Source organism: Gallus gallus, chromosome 2, assembly GCF_016699485.2.
Source record: "Gallus gallus isolate bGalGal1 chromosome 2, bGalGal1.mat.broiler.GRCg7b, whole genome shotgun sequence".
NCBI lineage: Eukaryota > Metazoa > Chordata > Aves > Galliformes > Phasianidae > Gallus > Gallus gallus.
This window is the reverse complement of record NC_052533.1, coordinates 43,623,018-43,649,002: the sequence shown is the minus strand read 5'-3', so window position 1 is coordinate 43,649,002 and position 25,985 is coordinate 43,623,018. Positions and strand designations below refer to the sequence as shown.

Below are 25,985 nucleotides of genomic sequence, written 5' to 3'. Positions count from 1 at the left end.
AGGGACTTCACCTACCAACCATGACTATTCATATGAAATCACTACATAACTTTTTTAAGCTGAAGTCTTGAAGGCATCTGGAGTCTTTTTTTTTTTTAAATATAAGTTTCATAACCAGCAAGGATTAAGCATATGAAGGCATCAAAAGAAGAGATCGATATCTGGTTAACAATCAATCACATGGCAATGTCATTCAGAATAAAAAAAGCAAGCATTAAAGCAAAATCCAGAATATCAACAACAATAACCAACAAGATACCTCAGTGAAAACAAACATGAAAAGCATAAAACCTTAATCTCTGTCTCTTCAAAGCTGCTTCCGTGACCTTGTTTGGCCTTGTCTGACTAATAAGTCACCAAACCGAGTCATGTTCTCTCGAAAAGTAATACAAGCTAAAACACTGCAAATAAAAAGCTAGAAAAAGGGGGAAAAAATAACTGAAAACCCCCACTGTTCTCCACAAACCAGTTTCTCACCACCAGGACTTGGCCTTCAGAGTGAGCCCATCAGCCTGCTTCCCTCAGGGCAAGGGAAAGTGGAAGTGCTCTGTAGGACAAACTCTGCTGTGACCTTGGCAGCTGCGAGTGCTCACACATGTGCTCAGCCTCTTCATGCACACTGCCCCCTCTAAAGTTCCTCGAGGCAAATGCTGCAGGGCTCTATAAATAGTTTTTTCTTGTCTAAGTCTCATGTTACATCAGAAGCTCCATCTCTTTGTTTAATGTAGGCCACCAAACTTGCCCTCCCCTCTTCCCCTTCCTGATTAGTGAGCAAATAAACTGAAAACAGTTAAAAAAACAAAACAAAACAGTACACCTCCTTTCTTGCAACGTATCATGCTGCTGGCTGGAAGACCTTAGCCACACATGCTGCCTACCTGGCTTGTAGTGAGGAGGAATCCATCAGGTTATAATACAGAGCTTAGAGATAGAGCACTGCAAGCCATAAACACCATGGACGTGTATTTTTTATTCACACTCCTGGATACTCAGTGGGCTCACTGAGGTAGAACAAGGCAGGATGGGCATGGCTCAAGGGACACAGTCCAATGCTTGCTGAAGGAAAGAACCTAATGACTTAAAAAAAATCCACTACCACCACCATCCACAAAAACACTGAATCATTTGGGATTAGGCTGCTGCCATATTTAGCACGCATGAACTCCGGTCTCATACACAACCAATACTCAACCTACTCTGCACGAATGTCAGCTTCAGTGCATTAACACACATTCTGCCTAACAGCACATCTCCCAGTACTGCTTAAAAAAATACACATATCAAAGACCTGTCAAACAGCTCATGTACGATGGAAACTATTACACCAGCAGCAAAACAGGTCTTCAAAAAATATAGATAGGAATAGCATCAACAGAAGCCCAAAGCGCCATTTATACACCACAGGAGTGTAACGTTTCCCAGTTCTCTGCTCCTCTACAACCTTCAAAGACCACAGAAGTATTTGCTACTCCTCTTCCACTAGCTGGGAGAAGGCATAGGAGAGAGGGGCAGGCTGATCACAACTCGTCCAAAATACAGCAGAAGAGCAAAACACCGCCTGGGCCCATTTCCTCCCCACAGGAAGGAGGAGCGAGAGCACTTGACCAGAAGAGAGTCACAAACACACTAAACACGCACCAATTAGCTAATAGTAAGGGGGAAAACAAAGCAAACAACACCTGGGCCTAGGACAGCAAGCAGCAAGTAGAGATATTCACATTAAAATACATTACCATTCCAAGCCAAAACCCTTCTTCCTCAGCATGTGAGAGCACAAACGAAAGCAGTGAAAACAGCTGAAAGCCCTCACTATAATGGCGGCTCCCCAGCAAGATCCTATTTAAACAAAGATACCACAAACCTAACTGCCAACAGCTTTAGGCAAAGGCACAGTTTTAGCTGAGTAATTCTAAACAATGAACAGACTGACTCAAACCAGATATTGTGATTTAAAACCAGAGGGGGTGGATTTTAATCTGGTTTTGCACTACTATCGTCATTCTCCTCTTACAGGAGGATTTTATTATTTTTCTTTAATTTCCCCACTTTCCACAATGATTTAAGAGTCGCTGTAGTGTTGATGTGATTAAAAACAAAAACAACAAAAAGGTACTGTTTTACAAGATTGGAAAAGGATAATTATTTTAAATTTTGATAGCTGTCTTTCAGAGAATATTTACATAAAAGAGCACATTTTATGTACAACCAAGACTGCTGCTTTTCTTCACTGCTTCTTACTGCACAAAGACAGTGAGAATGAAGCATCTTAATCCACAGAAGAAAAAAAATCCTCCAATTTGTTCAGTGAGAATATTCCATTCTTCCAGAAAGTGAGCACCAGAAGTTGCTTACTGCTGCCAGCAGCCATTTTGGCAATGCCAATCCGGAGGCTTACCACTAAGGCAGGCCATACCACCAACTCCCGCTAACTCCCGCTCTGCACAGGACACCGGGAAGATCTGCTAGCTTCAGAGGCCCACACTTACAGGCAGCAAGGCTCTCCCTGTGCTCCAGCAACTGTACTATGCACCGAGAACCTCCCTCACTCTTTGAGGTTTTACCCCATAACCCTAAACATGCAAATAGTTGTTTGGAAGCTACTCCACAGCTTCCTAACTGGCTGTTTAAGTGCCTCATATTCATCCTCTTTTGCTGTCTTTTCTCATGTAGTTAGGTATGGAAGCAGAGTTTTCAACCACACAGGATACCATGTTTTAGAGGGCGTGTGTGAACTGAACCCAGCTCCAGCAGAAGCTCTGTAATTACAGCCCATCTGCAAAGCTGTGGGTTGGGAAGAAATGCAGATTGATGCCCTCTTGAAGGAGTACAAAGCCAGACTTCCAACTCCTGTGGATACACAGGCCTTAAAAGCCTCTTAGGTACAAGTGCTGAGGAGAGACACAACAAGACCACAAATAACCTAAGCAACCAGCAATCCTTGGCCTCCTACCCAAGCTCCGGTCACGTGGGCTTCCCGGCACTGGGACAGGAGCTGCTGACTAACCAGGGTGCATCTCAGCACAACCATCTCTGTGAGACCGCCCTCCTTCAGCCTCCATACAAAGTCAGCAGCAGAAGGGAGAAACCCAACAGCTGTTCTCAAAACATCATTTAGAAGCCGGCACAATTATTCTCTCAAGTCAGTTTCCTGCTTACGAAGTTTGTGCTCAAGCATCAAAAATGAAATAGGAAAAATGAAATAGGAAAATAACAGATGGTCGTTTAAAGGTTGCTCTGTATACCCAGTGTATTACCATATACATGCATCTGTATTCTTGGGAACCCAGAATTGTTTATCTTAACAACAGGCTGTGGAATTTTAGGAAACTGGGCCAATGCATCTGTGGCTCAGTGCCATTAAAGTCAAAGTTACACTTGCAGAGTTCAGAACAGTGTTTTAAGAAAACTCCAGGGGCATTAAGCGAACATGGCAATGGCAACACTGCAATACAGCCTTTACGCACAACATCTCCTTATGGGGGTGGGGGGAACTACACAAAAACACAAGCTAAGAGGTAAAAATGCAAGTTAAATGTGGTAAGTTATGCTTCACTTCAAGAATAAATCGTCTTTCCGAATTATGTAAGGTCATTGAAATCCAGCACCGTGGCTTTCCCAAAGGACCACAAAAATAAGAATCTGAGGTCACTAAATAGAGAAGGATCACATTTTTCCAGAAGTCTGGAAATTGATTTCGGAAAGTAAGTGCAATAGTGCACTTGAGAGGTTCTGTTTTTTGTTTTGATGTTGAAGACATCCTTGGATACATTCCTATATGCACATATATATTGCCCAGAATGCACCAGGGGTAGTTCTGGACATGGGATTTCCCTTACTCACTAGTCACAGTACAGGCAGCAAGCAAGTACTGAGCCAAGCTGCGTCCCACTTACCTTCATAGCAAACCTCTGCTGATGGAGGAAGGACTGAACTGCTGTAGGAGAACAGGCAAGCTGACTGCTCACCAATCAGTCAATTCATTTTCTCACTTATCAGCATGCCTCATGACTTATTCATATCTTAGCACCCAGTCAGAAAGCATTCTGAGTATACCAATAGCCTCAGGCAAGCAACCAAGCCAGTTCTTAGCCAGGAGAAGTTCTTTGATGGACATGTTATTCCTGTGCTCAGCATCTTCTGCTATGCGTGCTTTACAACTCCACTGGGAGACTGAAATTTCTCTGACAACCCACCTTTCAGTACAGAAGCAGAAACAATCTGCACGGTGACAGAAAGCAACAGGGCAAATACAGTAAAATAGCAGAAACACAGAGTAAAGCTGAAAGTACAGGAAAACATGAAGGTTTACGAGTTCAGAGAAAGCAGCATTTGAAGCTCACACACATTTCTTTCAATGGAAAAAAAACAGAAAAATATCACATCTGCTGGGTTTTTTTGTCCCCCAGTTGAAAAGAAAGCTTAAGTGTGGCAGACTGGCCTAAGGAAGGCAAAGGCCTTAACAGCTGCAGAACAACAACTGGGATTTGTATTCTTGACTCATGCACATATTTTACTGTATCACAAGCAAAGTTATCATTTTTAGGAAACCAAGTATTGGGTATGATAACATTTACCCTGATTTAGGACATCTTTTGGACTTTCAGGACCAGTGGTTATCTCTGAAGACAATAACCTATGACAACAGAAGAAAGCATCGCAAAGAAACAACTGCCTGACTGTTTTAAATACCTTTTGCTAGTGCACAAAAAAATAAGAAAGGCAGTGTCTGTCAAGGGAGCTGTGAAGATTCAGATTTCCAGACAAACAAGCAAAATGGAAAGCCAGGCCTGCATGTTGAATATAAACACAGGATTTCCTGAGAGGAACAGATCACTTTACCTACTCTGTAAATTCTCCATGCAGGTTGCTCATTTGGCATACTAACTCTTCACTGATTGAAAACAGGTAAAAACGTGGCCAAGATTTACAGCTGAAGCCAATAACATTTGAAAAGTGCTTTCAGAGAGAGCAACCCCAAACTTCATTACTTAGCCCTCATTAGTTCTGTTTGTTCTCGGTCTACTGCATCCTAGAAACAGACATCAAAGCTTTATTGCATCTCTTCCACTAAGAGAAGACAATGTGAAGCTCTCCATGTTACTGAACAGGGCCTGGGGAGCACTTCCTTGCAACCTAACCTGGCAGACCGGGAAGAATGAGCTTGCTTGAAAACAGCTGCACATCGTATCACTGAAACAGCACTTCCAGAAGAATAATTCTCCGTTCTCTATGGACACTGACTTCCCTGAAATGAAGTCAGCTCGTTTAACTCCTTCTACAGTTCACATGGGAAAAAATTTGTCCAATCCAAACACAGCCACACGTTAAGCACAAGCAAGTTGATACATTATAGAGCACCCACCTGAGATTTTGAGGTCTAAGAATTAAGAATTTCCCATGAAAAATACTGAATTGCCATTACAAAACATGTCCAACAGCAGTAGAAATCTCCAGGCCATCACTTCCTCTTAACAACTAGCATCCAGGGATTTGTTTAACAAATTACTGGGCATCCTTTCAGCCAGAAAGATATGACAGTACAAACCATCATACACCAGCTCTAGCAAAAGTAGTGACTGTATTCCAAAATAAAAATTGCCTTTTTTTTCCCCCTAACAAGATGCAGGAAATTAAACATTACAGTTATTCCTACTACAAAGTAGAAGCCTGGTACGCTAGATCACCCCTACCTCCCTCACTGTTCTGGATCCAGACTCAAACACAGCACCTCATTACTACTAAGAATCACATTCTGCTCTTCTCAGCAAAGCATTCTGCCACCAGTTCAGAATTGTGCTTTGTAATATTACAGTGTTTTTCTATAGGCTCTTCTGTCCCTAATGAACCACCGCCAACCACAGAAAAGCTCAGTTTTCATGTGCCTGTCCTTCACTGTGGAAAGAGGGGGAAGTGCATATACTTGTTTATATTATTAAATGGAGAATCAAAAGGCTAGAAAAGATTCCTAAGATCACCTTGTCCAACTACCAGCCCATCCCACCACACCCACTGCCCACGTCCCTCAGTGCCACATCCACAGGGTTCCTGAACACCTCCCACGATGGTGACTCCACCACCTCCTCTGGTCTGTGCCACTGCCTCACTGCTCCTTCAGAGAAGAAACATTTCCTCATATCCAATCTAAATCTCCCCTGGCACAACTGGAGGCCATTCCCTCCTATCCTATCACTGTTACCTGGGAGAAGAGGCCGACCCCCACCTTGCCACAGCCTCCCCTCAGGCAGCTGTGGGGAGAGATCAGGTCTCCCCTGAGCCTCTTCTCCAGACTTGAACAATCCCCGCTCCCTCAGCCGCTCCCCATAAGACTCGTGCTCCAGACCTCTCCCAGCTTCATTGCCCTTCTTTAGAATAAAGATATCAATAGGTCACTTCGGTAGTGAGCTTCTCACCGCTCTGGAGCCTCACAGGGAGGAAGAGGAAGAACAGTAACAGTTTCCCATGACTCAGTGATTCAGTAACTCCCGTGTAACATTCCACCAACTCCAGCAACAGACATGCCAAGGCCAAAACCAGCCACTCTCCTATAGTTAAAAAGAGCAGTCGGCTTTTAAACAGCACTAAATCTAGCACTGCCTCTCAGAGCTGGATGTGTTGGTACCTGCTCACAGCACGAGCAATCCCTGCAATCCAAGTGAGGCACTCTGCTGCTGCTTTCTGAGGGATGGACCACTGCTGACCCCCTTCCTCTGTCTCCCTCTGCCTACACCGTCATAGAAACAAGAAGGTCTATTAATAAACACAAAGAAAAGGTCACCAATTTGACTTGGATCTGCGATTTTCTAGGCTAAGATCACTTGCACAGGAGCCAAAAGGGCCAGATAAGAGACCAGTTTCCCCAGTCACACCATGAAATTGCAAGGAACAATACAGGATGCACCTGTAAGGTCTCCCACAGAGTCCTATTGGGAAACAAGTGCTAACATGCCAATGTTGATAACAAACTGAAGGGTTTTTTACAGCTTGCATTCATTTTAGCTACGGTGAAGCCTATCTACAGTGAGGCAGGAAAGCAACAACGCAGGGCAAATCTGACAGCAGATAAGAGATCGCTTAACAGCTGATACCATATTTTGGGGGTTATTCACGCACCTTTTCTCCTCCTGACTTTTGCATTGTATGTCATCTCATAGGCTTCCATTCTGCCTCGAGCTTTACATTGCGTTCAGACCTACACGTACTGAACAAGCAAAGAACAGAGCCATTCATCAACTTCTCAAAGGCCTTTATACAGAGGAACAAACTTACAGTGCAATCAAGAAGCCATATAAAACCCAAGCAGATAGATATCACAAAAGACTGTTTTCTTGCTATTGAAACCCACATATGATTTACAGGCATATTTAGCTGCTGCAGAGGGTTTCCAGATTCTGACAATTTTTTTCCACTTTCCCCTTGCACGTTTATTCCTGTTTATTAGGAAGTTTCTTTCTACAGTCATGCATCTCAACTATGTCACTGATCTGTCCTGCTCAGCTCTTGATGACTACGTTTTTAATTCTACTCTTTATTTATTTAAAAACCTCAATTCCAGTAATTCAGATGCACATCAGAGCACAGTGGTAGAGCACTCCTACAGAGACGGGAAGAAAGTCTGTTCCCAAGGTCAGTCACCAAGCTCAGTGAGAGATATGAATGCCTGCAGCCTTCAACCCTATGTTTAACGTCTAGCTACCATAGTAGAGTTTGCATTTATCATCAGTTCCTCTAGCTGTAAGGCATAAGGCTCCACCGCAGCCACTGGGTTTTAACTATGGCCTGGGCTCTTCAGACACATTACAAATAGCTGTAAAAATAAAACTCAAGTTCCTAGAATTAAACATCTCACAGAGGCACAACTAGATTAGGCCCAACAAAACAGACATGACAGCACAAATAGCACAGAAGTCAGCTCCCACACAGGAGTCTGAGCGTGGCCAATGCCTGCCAGTCAAAAGGAAGGAAGACGACACATAGCCCAAACACATCCAGACTGGTTTATGGAGACAAGATATACATTTGAAATGGTACTTTCATTTGAGAGAAAGAAGGAAAGAAGTGTTTCATATCAGGTAGACGATAGTATCCCTGATATGAAGGGACAGCATAGCAGCACATACAAAACTTATCAATAAATCAGAGAAAGAGAGCCAGGCAATCTTTCACTTCAGCACACGTTTAAATGTTCAATTTCATGGAACTTTACTTTATGAAGCACAGTAGCAACGGACATGGCTTACTTTATCTTTTGTGTCCCTGCAGCAATGAAATACACATCACCAAAATGTTTCTGCTATGTGGCAGCGTTCCCAGGTATGTCATTTAGAGAAGTCTCTAACAGCCTGGAATTCTATTTTGAATTCCCTACCTGCACATTTTATTTGCAGAGATAAACATGAAAGCCAAGAAAAGCACATTCACTCAGCCACTCACGTGGAGATGGAAACACCAGGACAACCTTTGTCTCTCTGTTCTAAATCAAAATACACACTAAAAAAAAGTTGCAAGGCAGGAGGCAGGGAAAGCATGGTATTCAGGGGAGTCTCACTAGCTGTTTTGCCACCGGGAAAAATCAGCAGCTTTCCTGACTCAAGTTCATAATGGAGGACAGAGATGGAACGATCTGTACCACCCTTCTCTAGTTAGCGTGCAACCAGAAAAGCCTCACGCATAAGCAAATGCAGTACACAAATGACCGTCACTCCCACCTCATCCAAAATGCCTCAGGTCAGAGCCTTTCCACTGATGCACGAAGAACTCTGAGATTCACTCTAAAAGGTCTCTGTTTCTTAAGATCCAGAAGCCCTCACTACAATCACGAAGGTATTTTTCATGCAATCGTCCCTCAATAACACGGAGATTATTCCTAGCTCAATATATGCTCTCTTTTTTGACCTAACAAACCTGAGAAACGTGTGTTTTCTTTGTAAGTTATCAGGAAATACGAAGAGTCAAAAATAGCCAAAACAGTTGGGAATGAAAGGAACGTTCTTCCTCCTTCCCATTGCAAACCATGGGCAGCTCCCTTCCAGAGCTCTCTGCAGGACTCTGAGCATCTAACCAGACTGCTAAAAATAGCCTCAGCTACAAGACATACACATTATCAGCAGAAAACATTCACACAGGCCTTGCAGCAGCCCCTCAGCTCAGCGTGATGACAGAGAGACCGAAGAGGCAGACTGAAGAACTTGTTTGTTGAGTCAGGAAGCCTCTACTGCATGCACATTGCAGACAGAACAATATATATTTTTTCCCATGGTGGTGGATGCCTCACAAGCAACCTCAATGAACTCAATTGGAATTCAAACCCACCAACCACCTTCAGTACACTTTACATATACCTTAGATGGCAATTCTGCAGCCCTCTGATTCTCCCTCTGGATGTATATAAGCACCATGTAATGAGGTATGCAATACTTGGTAGGTCAGGGGCAACACTCAACATTTCCAAAGCTATTTTCCTTGCTATACAATAGTAATAAAACAGGCAGAGGTTAAAAGTTTTGCCCAAGTCACTTCTGTGTGGTACCTGTGCCATGAGCGTTATTTCATTGCATGCTCTGATGGCTGCTCCAAGGTAGAACCATGAGATCCTTCATCACCCAAAGCTCTGAGCTGCAGAAGTGGAAGCAGCGTGGGGCACCTTTCTGTCAGAAGTGGGGATGGGAGAATTTTGATAGCACTGCATAAAAGGTAAGAATGCATTAGCATCAAATGGAACAACAACATTTGGTTTGCATTTTATTGAAAGAAGGTAGTTTTAAGAAAATCTAATGCAAATGAATCAGGCTGCCCCCCACGTTGATGTTCTCAAAAATTTGAGGAAACTTTTTCTTATCAGTATCAACACAATATTGCTCAGTAAAGCCATAACATAAGTATTTCCCTGTTTCCCCCTTCAAAAAGTCAGTGTTAAGTGACAGATTCCGTTCAATTTTGTGGTAAATACAAACAAAAGAGACACACTAAGGGGGTCATCTTCAGACTCACAGCATCTGTATTTGAGATATTTTACCTCAGACAGAACTGTTGAGACATTTTAATTCTCTGCATGGAAAACAACAGTAGCCTTCCCACTGACACCTCCCAGAGTAACTCCCCCTTTTAGAAGCTATACATCCATCAGCACAGTCACATGTCATACGCTGTGATTGCATAAAGAGCTCTAATTTTAAGAAGCCTGGCAGTGATATCAGCAGTTACCCCACACTGAGCATGTGCTCTATTTTTTCTCATGCAGCTAAAGTCCCCAGTGCTTCCAGACCAACAGGACAGCTTTATCACACATAAATTCCTGTGTAGAGTTGAAGCGATACTTCAAAACATAAGAAAAAAAAAGTTGATGTTTTGTTAAGTAAAGATTTAGAGTGCTTTTTTCTTCCTTAAGTCTCAAAGAGGTTTTAGCAAAGCAGAATTTTCCATGGCTGCAAGAGATACAGAGGGAGCCCATTCGTCCATTTGTTTTTCCCATGACATTTTCATTGGAGGGCAAGTCTCATCAGTTGCACTATGACCTTCCTATTGATGTATTTCTGACCATGCCAGAAACAAAACGGTCAGGGCCTAGTTAAAAAGTACTGTGCTCTTGATGCTGATAGCTGTGATGTGAAGTGAAAGCATTGAGAAACATGCAAGTAAACCAACAGTTACCTACAATTAAAAAAAAAAAAAAAAAAAAACACCATTTCAGGATAAACCTTTCAAATTTCTTTTGTTTTCCATCGGAAGGATGAGGCTGAGAGTTGTGCATCTAAACGTACCTACTTTCAGCTTTCAGAGGCGTTTTCCCTACCAGATACGTTCTCTTTCATCACTTTAAGAGCTTCACCTACTAATAGGAAAAGCCCAGTTCAGAAGTCATCAATACTTCTTATCATACTGAAGGACATCCTTACCTGATACGTGTCTCTTATTTTACTTCCTTTGTCAAAGTTTCTGGGAGCAATACCACACAAGTTTATTGAAGACCAAACAGCTTGAAGAATTCACTGAGAACTGGCTAGCACAGAAAAAGCACCAGTGCTGGAAGGCCCATTTCCCTTCACTTTCCCTGGCACAGTTAGGCGTAGCTGTGCAATACCAGCTGCCAGCATACTGTATTTCCTGAGAATAAGGAGTAGGGTAAAGGGAAGGAAACACACAAGCAATCCAGCCAGGAACGAGTGAAAATAATCCTAAGGTCTCTCATATCAATACACGTCTAAATTAGAATTTCCACATGACATCTGAGCTATCTATATTAAGCCGCTCAGGCCAGTCTTCCACTAAATTAAGCTCTTGAGTGGCTTTCAAGTTCACATGATTTTTTTCAGCCTAACTAGGTGGCTATTCTCTCTGCATGTGAGGTACTGAAAGTTTCTTTGTCAACTACATTTTTCAACTCCAGTTCCAGGTCTGCGATGAAACCCTGTGAGCGTGAAGCCAAATGACTTCAGGAACCACATTTCATCTCTGTTAGAGTGAAAGGTTTTCAGGACGGGATGTGATCACAGGGAACAGCACCACAGTTGAAGAACAGTTTCAATATTTAGAAACAACACAAACCACAGTGTGAAATACACTCCTATCCCTTCTAATCCTCACGTTTTCCCAGTAATTGCTGTACAGCCCCATAATGACCAGCAATAATGTAAAGTCAAGCTCTAAAAGGCCACATATCCATCTCCAATTTCATATTAGAAATTACTTGTCCCAGAATAATCCACATTAAAATCCTCATTAGAAAGGCTAGCAAATGTACTATAAATTAGTTCCAATACTTCCAGTTCTGTTTAAAAGATTGCATTAAAATTTATTCAGCTCTTTCTAGTCTGCAAAGACTGCAGGTTTTGGTGCAGACCTACTCTGGTTCTGAATGCGAGAAGGTGGCATGGATAAAAGCAATCTCATGTAACAAAACCTCAAGCCCACTCACTGGGCAGTTTCTAATAGTACCTTCCATGCAGTTTCCTCTGCCTCCAGCCTTCTTACGGTCTGTTAATGACACATTCTGGGACGCAGTTCACCGGAACAAATTATTTCCATAGTAGGCCACAGCATGGATGTAAATATATCAAACCACAACACCCAGAATACATTGAGGAGAGGATTTATGTCAAAATCTGTTGAAAATCTCTTATTTTAGCCCTCAACACCTGTGCAAGCCAAGTGCTCTTCCATAAGGATAACAAATTGTGAAGTGCTGTGGGATGAAGTAGAAGCCCCACAGGAAGCACACTCAGTGGAAAGGAACAGTAAGGGTAGGTAAGTTAAGTGCACGGGGCAAATAGCGACTCTGAATTAACAATACTGAAACATTGTCAGGGCCAAAACAGGAATTTACAAGAGGAAAGTGAGTCACAGAAGAATGATCAGGTAAATCTGTCCAATGTACTCCACTCAATAATACTTTTTTTTTTTTTCTTTCAGTCTACTCCCTACAGACAAGGGCTCCTATGAGAATGTAGGTGCTCTTTGGTTGCTGTGTATTCCTACCTGAGCTAGTGGGGACTGGGAAAGAGGAGTATAAAAGGAGCTATCAAGAAAGGCGTTATTTCTGCCTGATACAAACCCTATCTCCATCCAGCTACGACTGCACTCCCTTAATCTGCAAAGTCATATTACAGATGCTAACAGCTTGACAAAAATTCTTCATTTCCTACCCTTTGCTCGCCTGCAGATGCCTAAGATCAGCACTGAGTTTTTGTGAGTGTTGGGACTTTAAGCACTGCAGGTAATACCAGTCGGCTGCATTGCTATAAAGTTGGTAAATGTAAGGCTTCTGATGAAGGAATTTCAACTTCCCTCAAGTCAGCCAATCACAGAGAGAGGAACAGCTCTAAAAGGCACCGTTCCAAAGCTGAAAAGCTCCCAGACATGCAAAGGCCCTTTAAATTGTTTTGGCACAGAAATAAAATGGGTTTTGTAACAAAGAACATGTGAAAAGAAGAAGTTAAACTTCATTCGTGCCTTAACTTGACTAGAAGCAGTTGCCCATTTTTACAGATTCCCTAAGTATACCCATTCCTTTAACAGAGTTCAGATGGCCAAATTGTGGAGTAATAAAAAGAAACAGTGAATTATATATACTTCTCCCACATTTAAATTCCACAGTAACTGCATTTCAAGTTTGCAGTAACTACGCTTGTTAGGGGTGAAAAATTCTACCTCTTTTTCCCCCACCTTCCAGTCACCAGAATGCAGGCACTTAACTCTCCAACAGCAACTAAGTTTTTCAGATCCATCAAGATTTAAGCCATTATTCTTAAAATAATTTAGCTCTATGAAAAATAATTGATAGCTTTGAAATGCATGCAGTAATTTGTAACCGTTTTGGGTTTTTTTTTCCTTCCTCTTTGAACATTCTGGTTTCAAATTTAACTACAAACAAGAAAATCAAACTCAAATGAGCTTAATAAAATCATGCAAACCCCAGGACAGGTCATCTTGTACTCTACTTCCATGTTAATGGGAGAACAAAGTCCAGCACACCAACCAGACAGGCATTACTTTAATAACGAGGCTTGAAGTTACCAAAGTATCTGTTAGCATACATACACACACACACACACTAACATGTTTATTGCCTTTCACTTCTGTTGCTGATCCTGGAATGTGACAAATAAATTATCCTTGGGTATCCCAAATAACTGCAACTTCTTTGAAGCCCAAAGACTGTAAATTTGCACGGATTTATCAGCTGCCATCACAGCAATTGTTTAATAATAACACCATGACTTCAGATAACTGATGCCCAAAGCAATTCCATTTGCAGTCTTTAAAATCTTAGGTAGCTCGGATTTCTACTGTTTTATTCTCAAAGAAACAAACCAAAACACCTTAGGGTGGCAGCATTTGAAATAGCGTGGCATTTTCCTAGGACTAACTTCAGACTCTGAGGTACAACTTCAATTGGGAGAAAACAGAATAAAAAGCAATGCTGGACCCCTCCAAGCGCTGGTACGCTGTCGATGCCCTACTTTTGCCTACCCAAGTACAAGTCTTTCCTCCTTCCCTCCCAGTAAAAAAGCTGTGTGTGACAGTACAGCAGCAGCTCAGCATTACTGGAGTAAGAGGCCAGGCAGTATAATCCAGCACAGCAGCCGAAAAACAATATTCAGCTGAACTGCAGACTAAGGGAATCTGAAAAGCACAAAAGCAGCAGCTGCACGCTCTCTCTGAGTTGATTGAAAACATAGCTAGCAATGTCTCTGCACACGCATTGCATACATACTACACTCAAAGTTGAGCTCCGTGAAACTCACAAACTGCATCAGAGAACTGCAACTCCACAACAGCCACTGCTGTACCTGCTCTTCTGCCCTTTTTGCTCTTGATCATCTGCGTAGCATTCCTCCTTTCCCGAGCCTGCTTTCCCCATCCAGAACTTCACCATGAGACCAGCACGCTCGCTTTAACTGCCGGTTCTATTTGCGTTTTCCCCACACGAACAGTTCTTGATGCCGTAAGGTCATTTGAATGCTATTGTAACTTTGGCTCCCGCACAAGTTTCCTCGCCCTCTCTTGGCAGAGCAGTTACACGAACTACCAATCTGAGTCAAAGAGAAAGGCTCAGACTACTCCTCTCCTCAGTCTGCTGCACTGGAACTGTGATCTTTACAATATCCACGTTCTTAATCACGTTCAGAATTTCTACTTTCAGCACACAGTAGTACAGACAGCTGTACGCCAAACAGCCTCTGAATGGAACAGAGGTTAGCAGTCTTCTCCTTAGAAGCATCATAAGCAAAAACAAGGCAATGCATACCATCATGAATACACCACAGAATGTTTCCACGGAGTCTTCACAGAGGTGGTAACATTTAACTAGGGAATAAAATGAAGTAGTACTTTAGAAACGCACACAGTTCAACCAACAAAGGCTTCTGCTGCAAGTCCAGACACACCGGTGGACCGACCGAGCCATGAGCTCATCTGGCAGTCACACAAGTACTCCCACAAAGTAAGCCCTGGTGCGCTCCAAAGAACAAAGAAACACAACTTCTGTCCCTCTCCAAATGCCATTTGTATATAATGCGTGAGCAGTCCCACAGCAAGTTTTGAGTTTTAAGAATTTGGAAATAACTGCTTTGTAGTTTTCTCGAGGAATGACAAATTTAATTTGGTCATATCTCGTACAAAATGGATCACGTTCAAAATGGATCCCCTCAGCCCACCTCCTGCATGCTCAGATCCAGGACAAGTTTGCAGCCACCTCTGGCAGCAGTTCTCTTGGCGGCCCGATCCAGCTCCCTGCTTCTAAACAAAGGATGCACAGACCTGGTGCTCCAAGGGGAAGTCCACATCAGTACCAAACGTTTGAATCACTGTAGATATGGAATGCAACACCTTCCCAGCATAATCCAGTTTTAAGCATTTCTCAGCTGCTCCTACTTAGTTCAGTTCTCCCTCCTATCTTGTCTAACTATCCAGATTTTTGGTAAAATTCATCTGCAGTTACTCCAAAAGGCTCACACCTACACCAGTGGTTATTTACAGTGCTTCCTACAACAACAGCCTTTGAATGCTGACTATGCAACTTCAGTTTTAAAACTCCTCATTTCATACTGTCTACTCACCACATCAATCCTTCACACTCACGCACGTTTTTCAGGCTGATCTACAATCATTCCATTATTCTTCTGTTAAAGACCGAACATAACCACGTGCCTGGACAAAGTCCAGCCTTTAAGATAGGAAAGCCATCGCTTACTTCATCAGCAGAGCTGCTGATATTCCCGGTGCCTTTTCACACCACTGCTTCCTGCTTCATGACAGCCCTGACTCATGCAGCTTTACTGAAGTGCAAGGGCTGTTATGAGCATCAGACTGTCATTACAGGAGACTGAAATTTGCCATATGGTGAACGGTAGCTTTCATCAGGTAATTTAGATTTGCAAATATAAGTTTGTTCTCATGAGCATTTCTGTACATCATCATAAGCTTGAAGGCAAATCCCCGAAATAGGAGAAATAAAATTCAAGCCAAATAGTGAAGCAATGAGGTTTAAAGTAATAATGAGTGAAAGTGTTTCATACAGCTGTTTCAAGTTTCAAAGAAGACGTCTTCCTATCTCCGTTTGTATACAGCAATATACAAATGCAGCACTTCAGCGCTCAGGGAATGGGGGGTGAGGGGAACACTTCTTTTTTTAAGGCTTACATTTAAGAGAAAAAATGTTTTTCTTTCTATCTCCGTGCAAAACTAAGAAGAAAGATTTCCTGTCCATACCTTTTGCATGCAAGCTGGGATTCCCACATTTCCCTGAAAACCCAGTAGATAAAATATCTCATGAAAATCCATTTCCATTCTCATTCATTTTTCAGTTATGAAACCTTTTCCTGAGAATAAGGATTTTTCCAGTGTTTTTTTTTTCCTTCCAGTTTTCCAACACATGCATGTAATTGCCATCTTCCATCTGTCTTGCCCATGCATCTTTAACAGCATGAAGATTTGCTGACACTATCATCACGAATGAACAGACAATACGACTATTTATCCTTTGCCAGACTGCAACATTGTTAAATATTCAGTAGGATAAATTAGGATTTAACTCTACAACTGTCTAACAAATCCAAGCAACTTATGGAAGCTTCAGTATTTGGAAGAGTTTATTTTGAAATACAACTCATTGCTTCCTATGCATTCTGAGCAGCTCCGTGCATAAGAAGCGCTTACGCAACTGTGGATGTGAATTGCCAGGACTATACACCTCATATCATAAAGACAATCTGTTTCATTCGTCTTTAAATGATTCTTTTGCTGTCACTTGCCTACCCAGAATACATTATGCTGTCATAGCAGAAACAATGCAGGACTACATGACCTACACTCACTGCATATCCCCAGGACTGTCCTCATGGGTATATCCAAATACCTCTGCAGTGACCAGATCTACTCTCTGAGACATAGATTCTTTCATAGTCCACCTGCAATGCAAAAAAACCAAAAATCCAGTCCTCATAAGAAGCCCTACATGCAAAGCAAAAGATTTTCTGACTTCCTCTACCTGCAGTGTATTTCAACTCAACCTTTCTAAACTATTTCCTTTGATCAGTTTCAGTATAACTTTCAGCACTGTTTCAGCACATCACTAGGGCAGTGAGGAAGTAAAAGGTCCTTGGCTTTTGAAAATAACCTGATGAGAGATGGAAGAAGGGGGTATCTCATCAGTGGTAACAACTGGTGCCACCGTTACTAATGCAAGGTAACTTCTGCACCTTTGATGTTCTACTATTAGATTTGGTGGATATGAAGATCCAAACTGAACAGATGTGGGAAGAAAGCTTACAGAGAGAGTGGTGCATCATTTTCCAGAGAAGAATATCCCCTACACGGCCATTTCACACCCACACAAGCAAACATGACTTCAATGCAGCTTCTCTGAAAGCTCTATATGTAGGCAGGATAAGTTATTATTCAGAGTTAGAACATTTAGAATGTTTACCAGCTTCCCCAGTCCCCAGGCACAGTCAGTAAACAGATTCTCTGAGCAAGCTGGCAGAGCAGCAGCCTGCCTTAACACCAGAAGTATAAAGTGAGTGTTGTGCTACTGTAAGAAAATCAGAAGCCACAATGCAGGCAATGCTGGGGATGCTTTTAGAAAGATCTTACAAAAAGTAGCAGTGAGCACCCTTAACAGTTACAGGAACTGCTTCTACTTTCCTCCTGTTTCTCTAATGTACATAATGTACTCGAATGTGGTCTAGTATTAAATAAGTTCAAGCTTTTCAAGGTCAAATATAAGAATAAAATAAAAGCAACTTGTTCCTGAAATAATCTTTTTCTGCCATCAACAACACAAGGGAAAAACCAGCCAGGCCCTTTGCCAACCCGCATAATACAGGCAGACACACTGGGGCCAGAAGTAGAGCACCACGAATGACAAAACGTCACTCCATGCTCCATTTTGTATGACATCCCCATGACACACCCCACTTCACCTCCACCACCAAGACACAAGAGATACCCCACCACCCAATTCACCCAAGTTCTACCGGGAACTGAGAACAACCCAAAGGAACCCTGACATCTCACCCCCACCTGCCTTTCTGTACACACGCTAACTCACTGCACCTCCCCAAGTTGCACCAGCCACCGATGGCTGTGAGCGTGTCTCCACATGACATCCCATGTAAACAAGTGGTTCCCAGCTTGAATCAACCGCTGTGGCTCATTCTTATCTAATGATGGAAAGAACACGTTCTTCCATACTCCTGAGTGTGCAGTAGTCATTCTGCTTTGAATTACTTTGTACACAGTTGGTGACATATACCAGCATGAACAAAACATTAAGTCTATCTCTAAAAAGGAACCTTACCACTGTTATTAATGTAAAAGGATCGACGTGAAGGAGAAGCAAGGCTGCCTACGTAGTGTATCTGAATGAAAATGGCTCTTAAGGAAAAGTCAAAAGACAAAACTAATGGTTATTAGAAAACTCAGCATATGTTCGCTAGGCTTTGATGGGTTCCCAAAGCAGGGACCTGCAGGGATCTGTGTTCTCTGGCTGGAGAGCACACATCAAGTCATGCACAGACTGCCTGCGGGAAGAGGCAGCAGCTGCAGCCGGCTGCATCAGACATCTGCCCCCATCCTCACGGGAGCCTGCTGTTCCATATGGCAAACAGGTACCGAAGACTGAGAGGCTTTTCTTACGAAGCCAGTTTGAAGGATAAAAGAAAGCACAAGCAGACTAGATGGAAAGCTGTTTCTAAAATGAGAACTGGCTTGGTGTCATTCTGATTATGCTAAAAAGCCCCCAGAACAGTGTCAGGAGGTGGCCAGTAAAAAAGCAGAATGTACACATCGTCCCTCTCACAGCCTCAGATTCCTTCTGCCTCCACATTTCTTTTTCAGTAATTCTTACCATTACTTAAGTCAAAATATTTCAGAATAGGCGTCAGAATAAGAGCAAAGATAAATAGCCTGTATTTATGTTTTCACCCTTAGTTCCATGAAAAATCAAACTAAGTACACTTCTGGGGGGAAGATTACTTCTATAAGCACTTACTACTTTTATTTCAACACCACTGAGGGCAGTTCCAACATGCTCCTTCTTGTTCCTGGGCAGCACAGCCCTTCACTCAGCTTGCACCCGTCAACCCAAAAACATCAAGATTGTCTCTTTATTCTTAAATGCTGCAGCTTTACCATCGGGACTCTAAGGCTGGGTTTATACATCAGTCTGAAACAAACCAAGTGTCCATCTCTGCCCTCAGTCACACCCTAGTGATTCCAGTCAGCGCAGACATGCTACCTTGGATTTACACAACAGCAACAGTACAACACAGTAGAATAGCAAACTCAAAGCTTGACCAAATAAAAGGCTATTGAAATTAATGTTCCAGCTAACTGCTTAAGTCTAAATGTTTCAGTTGGTTGGAAAAATACAAGGTCCCCCCCCACCAAGGAAACTAGCCCTATCAGTGAGGCAAGCTGCGCTAAATTACTTAGACTACAACAATCCTATCTAACCATGCATACTCTCAAAACGTCTACCTTCTCCACTTGGCAAACCAGTGTCGTATTCAGACACGGCACCATTTAATTATGAACCAGATTGCGAGAAGAGAATGGGACAGTTAACTTACTGCTGTTTAATGAGCACGCTCTTGTTAGTCGTGAATACATTCACTGTACTCATTAAATCAGGAGGCAATGAAGTTCTGAATACATCATTAAAAGGATCCAGGAATGCTGCTGCTTTGTTCAACGCAACTACAGCCTCTGCTTGGCAGTTGGAAAGCAGGCAAGATATTTAAGCCCCTTCCGTGAGGACAGCAGATCTGATTTTAGCCTAGGAGGAGGGAGAGAGCAAGAGATCTGCTTCTTCCAGTACTCGCTCATTCAATACTTAAATATATCTTTTTATTGCTGACCTGAAGCAAGAATGTGGCCTGTCCAGTAAGATAACAACCACAAAGTGCCAGGCATAAAGAAATTAATAATAATAAATCACAGCCTGCCTTCAATACCCCCCGAGGAGAAGGAGCATGTATTAACCTATCAATCTGCCAGTTAACTAAATTAGCCTTCAATGACTAAATACACACACACCAAAAGGTTTTTTCTATGCTATTTATAATGTATTAAGGCTGAAGAGGAAGAGAAACCGGCCAGCAGAATCCCATACATTCTCCCAGAAGGGATTTAGGATATATGCTCAGTGAGAGGACGAGACTTCATCTACAAAAGGTTGATCCATCTTCCCAGGAAGGTGCACACTCACATAAGAATCTGCATATTTAAAGCATTATACATTTACAGACAAGTTAGAATGTGACTGGCAGCTGTTTAGCTTGGATTAATTGCAGGAGAAGCATCTTCTGCCAGAAGACCTAACTGCTGCACCACTGCTGGCATCGCTGGAGCTGCACAGAGCCCAGAATTCAGGGTTCAGCAGGGATGACAGCTTTCTCCAGGACACCTCTGGGAGGGGAGAAGGACGAAAGAGAAAAACTTGCTTCTGAAACTTCCAGAGTTTGCTATAAGCAAATCCTCTTCTCCTGGCCCTCTTACCTCACATAGATGGAACTAGATAGGCTGCTGAAGTTTAGAACATGGTAGGGTGGTGGGGGGGGGGCTCTGTCTAGGGCTTAATACTCTCAGTGCAAGACTTGAGCACTTTAATCCAAGCAATTATTTCCCAGTCAGAAAGTTGTTGATACTGTAAGAGGATACATAAATACTGGATTCCAATCAAACAAGGACTAACTCCCAACAAAGAACCGCTTTCAAGTACAGTAATCCCAAGCACATTTAGCAGGGCCTCCTCCCATTGTGCAGACCTGACAGCTCATCCCTTCCCTGGGAAGACATGTTCTAACCAGCCGTGTTAGCACATTGTGACTGCACTTGCTCCAGGCCTTCCGAGTAAGCCCCTGCAGATCAAGATCCTGATTTTCTCCGTTTCGCCAACAAAATTTTCAGGAAAAAAAAATCCTTCTGATTAAGCAGTCAGGCTTAATGCAATATGCCATGACTAATCCTCTTAAATTTTCTCCAAGTCCTGCATTATAATCTCAGTAACACCAGAGGCACTGTTCTTTTCACAGGAGCTACGTGGCTGGATGCACTGCCACGATCTTACTCAACCAGCGGCTGATTCCTCCCTGCTCCCAATCCAAGCAATCAGCACCCAGGCTGCAGCACAGAGCAGCTTACTTTGGGTGCAGTCATACAGCAGCGCTCCCAAATGACAGGGTGTAAAGCTACACTCAGCCCTGGGAACAACCCAAGACTTCTGGGGTCACATCCCCCACAGATCCCACTGAAAAAAAAAGAGGCATTTTGTTCTTCATGCTGTTCCCACAGTTCAGTGGGAACGAACGACCAGGGTCTCCAGTGGTTTAAAACATCACTACTAGAAATTAACAAGTCTAACTGTTTGGGGACAGGAGGGATCGGGCAGGAATCACATTCAGGCAAGAACTAGAAATGAACCTATTGCCAGAAATGTGCACTACAAATGGCCCTAGCGCTTGACTAAGCGCCCAGTTCACTGTCTTAAAAAGAGGAAAACAATAGCAAAAAAGCTTTAGCTTTGCATCACTGTTTTTTCAGTATCAGATAAAAGATAGAAAATGAGTATTTACATTTTCTGATCAACTGAACGATTTGTACCTGTAACAACCAGAAAGGAATGTGCCTACCAAAAAAATACATGGAAAAAAAAACAGGAGAGCCTCAACAAGAATTCCATGTTACATCACTTACTCTGAGCACTATTGCTTTTAATCATACCAAAAAACAACTCCGTATGAAAGAATTCTGATTTGAGTTAGGATATATAAGACATACAAAGAGAAGAAAACAAGATTTCATGTTTACCACAGGACACCACTCAGCTGTTTCAGCTCCAAAAGACCCACAAATGATAGAAAGGAAAAGATGATGCTGGGGAACTGTCTAAACATACACTGTCATGCTTAGTAACAACATGCTTACAGGGTCAAAGCAATCCATAATACAATACAGTTGTTACCTACTATAAAAAATTGGCATTCTTCACCTTCACGTACCTTTATTTTGCCATTTAATCAGTCTGTCTCCTTGATAGATACCTCCCTTTTGCACTCCCCACAACACCAAGCACATCAGAAATCCATACAGTGCTAGGCAGCCTAGGATTTACATTTCCAGGGTTTTTTAGACTGCTTACCTGACTTCCAGAGGGGACAAATGAAAGACACGCATATACTTCTCCTACCACACAAAACCACAAAAGTTTCCTTGATTGCTATATGCTGTATCACCATAACAGCAGTTCTGCAGACAAATTTTAATCACAACGTGGTTAATACCTCTTTCCCTGTGCACATTACATTGCATCTTACATCTTATCGTGTATGCATGATGGAAAATGCAACACAACGATGGTCTCCACCTAAAGAGGAGCATCAAAGAAAACAAAAACAGACACAAGTGGTAGAACATGCACACCTCAGAACTTGAGTCCTGGCTAGTCCCCTGACTCATCTTCTCCAAACACAGCACTTGTATTTATTTTCATAGGATCACTTTTTTCATTCCTCTGCTTCAAACACTTCCAACTATTTTTGATACATGCAAGTGAACATAAAATATCTTGCCCAGCGGCATGGGAAGAAAATCTGTTTATTGCATGGAAAAACAATTAGTCAGATGTTTCTTTTTCCATGTATTCTACTGCACCACATTTGGAGACTGGAAGAGGGCCTAGCAACATCTGCCACAGACTTTAAAACCCCTAATAATAGCACAGCTGGTGTCCGCAGTATAATGACCTCAGCACAGACTCATGTGACATTCCTGTCGCTGCCCCCAGCCCAGCAATGCTCCACAGTTGGACACCTTCATTCATTCTCAACTCAATTTGCATTTCGCAAACGAACACAGAAAGCAAACCGAAATGCTTCCGTTTCAAGTCGCTTAACAACAGTCACCATTTCCATAGGATTATCCCATGCTCCTTTCATTACGCTCCAGTTTGATGGAGCGCTCCGTATTTCAGAACATGAAGCTACTCAAGAAAACAACTGCAATCTCCGTGATGTGGGGTGAGAGACAAAATGCTTTAATTGCAGTTAACTGTATCACAGAGCCTTTATCTGTTCCATCCGTTCCTTTAAACTCATGGACTGCCCTCCGTTCCTGTACATTTAGTTAACTTCAAAACCAATATTTCTAACTGCCTTCCTTTAAGGTTGTTCAAAAGCTGTTTTACAGAGGATAAAAGCTGTATTACAGAGCAAAAGAAAAATCCTTACAGAAAGGAACTCAGGAAGTTGAACTCCATTTTAGCTTACACAGAGCCAGCAGTGGGCATTAATAGGCATTTATCATGCAGATGCTCTAAAGAATCATCTGAAGATTGCTACTGCCAAAGGGTGCAGCTAACAAACCCTATGCAGGGCTTGAGGGTGGGAACAAAGAAAGCAATTTCTTGCTGGGGGTGGGGTCCCTGCTGCATGCATTACGCTTCTATCCACCCTATGCCCTCGTTACTCTTTCATATACACAGATGTTGGTAGATTCCTGCAGTCAACAGGCATGAATTCAGTTTTAATTATTAAATTAATACAATGTGTGCAGGTCCACCCATGGAAGGGTAAGCCTGACCTATTAACTGACCACCTCTACAAAGCACAAAGAGGAGAGCAAGCATTCTGCAGACAAATTCAATCTCTGGGGAAGTGCAAGGGAGCGCCACTTGAGCAACTGAATATCCCAAGCTGGAAGAGACCCACAAGGATCATTGAGTCCAACTCCTGACTCCACAGAGCACCACCCAAAATTCAAACCCTATGCCTGAGAGCACTGTCCAAATGCTTTCTTGTACTCCAGCACTCAGGGCCATGCCCAGCTTCCTCTGGTGCAGAACCTTTCCCTAACCCCCGCCTGACCTACAGAGCAGCCTCTGGGAGACCGCCGACATGGCAGGGCACCACCTGGTTATGCAGCTACTGCCTTGTGGAAGCCATGCTACTGAAATCATGGAGCATGTGCAAGAAATGCAGACAAACTGGGAAGAGATTGCCATTTTGTTTTGTTAATGTTGCTTGGGAAACAGATTTCCCCACTCCACTCCCCATCTACAGAATGGGCAGGGCAAAGACTGGCTCATCACAGAAATGCCTCCATGTGAGAACTTCCTTTAAACTGAGACACAAAAAAAAAAAAATTAAAATTGAGATGTCTGAATCAGAAAGGTCTTCTGTTTCTGAGCCAGAGAAGCTGGTTGAGTCCTCAAGGCTCCCATTCTCCTCATCCTCCAGGACAGGATAAGAAGGAACGATCTGAGGCTCTAGCAGAGAGAAAGGAAGAAAAGGATTTGCTAGATTTTTCTGATGAAGAACAAACCAAATGTTTCCCTTGCATTTCTTCTGCGGAGAGCAAAGCCAGCAACTCAAGCCACCACCCAAAGCCAGTGTTGCTGCAACCCTGCCCCCTCCCTCGGCTGCCGCTTCTGCTCCTCCACCTCACACAAGACCCATGTTTACAACGAGCCCAACACAACAGGAGCTTCCCCCGCACCCAAAGGTACAAGAGCTCCTCGGGCCCTCCTCACCTCATCCCTTGCAGCGGCCATGCTGGCAGCAGCCATGCTGGTGCCACCTGACGGGCAGCCCCTTCCTGCCCCAATGGCACCTGCAGCTCTCACAGGGCACATGCAGGGGATGGGACGGCACCCCAGGGTGGGACCCACTGCAGGCAGAGGGGACAGCAGCACCAGTTACAGGTTCATAAGTTGAGAGCTCACAGACAGTTCTGGAAAGATGTTTGAGTAATACATCTCTGTTCTCAGGTTTACTTATCCATTTATCTATTTATCAGTTCTGGAGATAAAATGTTTGAATAATAAATTATTTCAGTTGTAACGTCCTTTTAGTCATTCATTTATTTAATGGCGACATCTCAGATTGATTCTGTATTTTGTCTCTCAAAAGGAAGTAGAAGCGATGGTTCTAACACCAGTTTCATGGCTTTCTGTAACATAAAATCTGCAACTAGTTTTTGATACAATGGGCATCACAAACTACAAGGCTAGAAGGCTTCACAAAGCACACTGCTACACAAACTTCTGTTATCCCTCTGAATTCTCTATCTGCACACAGGCACAGGATGTTACTGTTGGAGTGATGTGAATATTTTTTTTTCCCTGAAAGAAACAACCCAAAGAACAAAAACACCCCAATGCTATCATTACACTTCAATAACTTCATTTGCTCTCCACCAGAGAGCGAAGCTGAAGATGCAGACCATTCCCTATTAACAAACAAACAAAAAAAGCCACCCCATTACCCTGCTGGTTCCATGAAATAAGGCCGAGTTGTAAGTCAGGAACTAACAGCAGCTTTAGCAATGGTGACATACGGAAAACGTTAAAAAGAAAGAAGAAAACTGCTGTATCCACAGTAACAAGAAGCTGAATACTGAGCTCCAAATTCCGAGCCTAACTCATTTAATCAGTTTACTATAAAACACCCATATGTGACACTAACATCCTCCTCTAAGAATGTTTTCATTCTTGTTTCCCACAAGGGACAGAGGGGACCAACACAAAAGCAGATATATTCCCACACTATCCAACAATATTGGCTTATTTTAAAGTAAGAGCCATTTGGCAGATAACTTAATTTTCATCACATCACTGAACAACAAAGGGAAGAAGAATTGAAAATACAGGACAAGTTACTTTTTGGTTTGTGTGAAGCACTGAGATCTGAGCAAGGCTACTACAGAAGATCAGTCCCATTAGAGCAATCAGTTTGGCTGTGACACACATACTTACAGCCATGTGCCCTTTACCTAAATATTAATTATTCTCAGAGCCACTACAATCAAGAGAGGTTTTAGGTAGCATTTTTTCCTTGAGTCTCACAAGTAAGTTTATTAAACTATCTTATTTCTGACTTCATATTGAAAAAAAAAAAAAGCATTTTAAGGAACTAAGTAAACTATTCCAACCTTTTCATCCAAAGCTTAATATTTACAACAATACCACAAGTTGCACAACACCACTGTGT

General features: G+C 42.6%; 1 protein-coding gene across 7 annotated transcripts in view; it reads right to left on the bottom strand.

Annotated features, from left to right (window-relative positions):
- Positions 1 to 25,985, bottom strand: part of TRAK1 (trafficking kinesin protein 1) — a 131,077-nt gene that overhangs the window by 90,804 nt on the left and 14,288 nt on the right. For 3 of the 7 annotated variants that reach the window (XM_004939468.5, XM_418813.7, XM_025147511.3), the window contains exon 1: positions 14,286 to 14,398. The exons of 3 other annotated variants lie outside the window; for them this stretch is intronic. In XM_004939468.5, coding sequence (XP_004939525.2) covers positions 14,286 to 14,371 — 86 coding nt within the window. In that variant the 5' untranslated portion in view covers positions 14,372 to 14,398. Of the gene's footprint in view, positions 1 to 14,240; positions 14,399 to 25,985 lie in introns of those variants that run through there. One more of the 7 variants, XM_046938176.1, reaches the window with a different exon arrangement.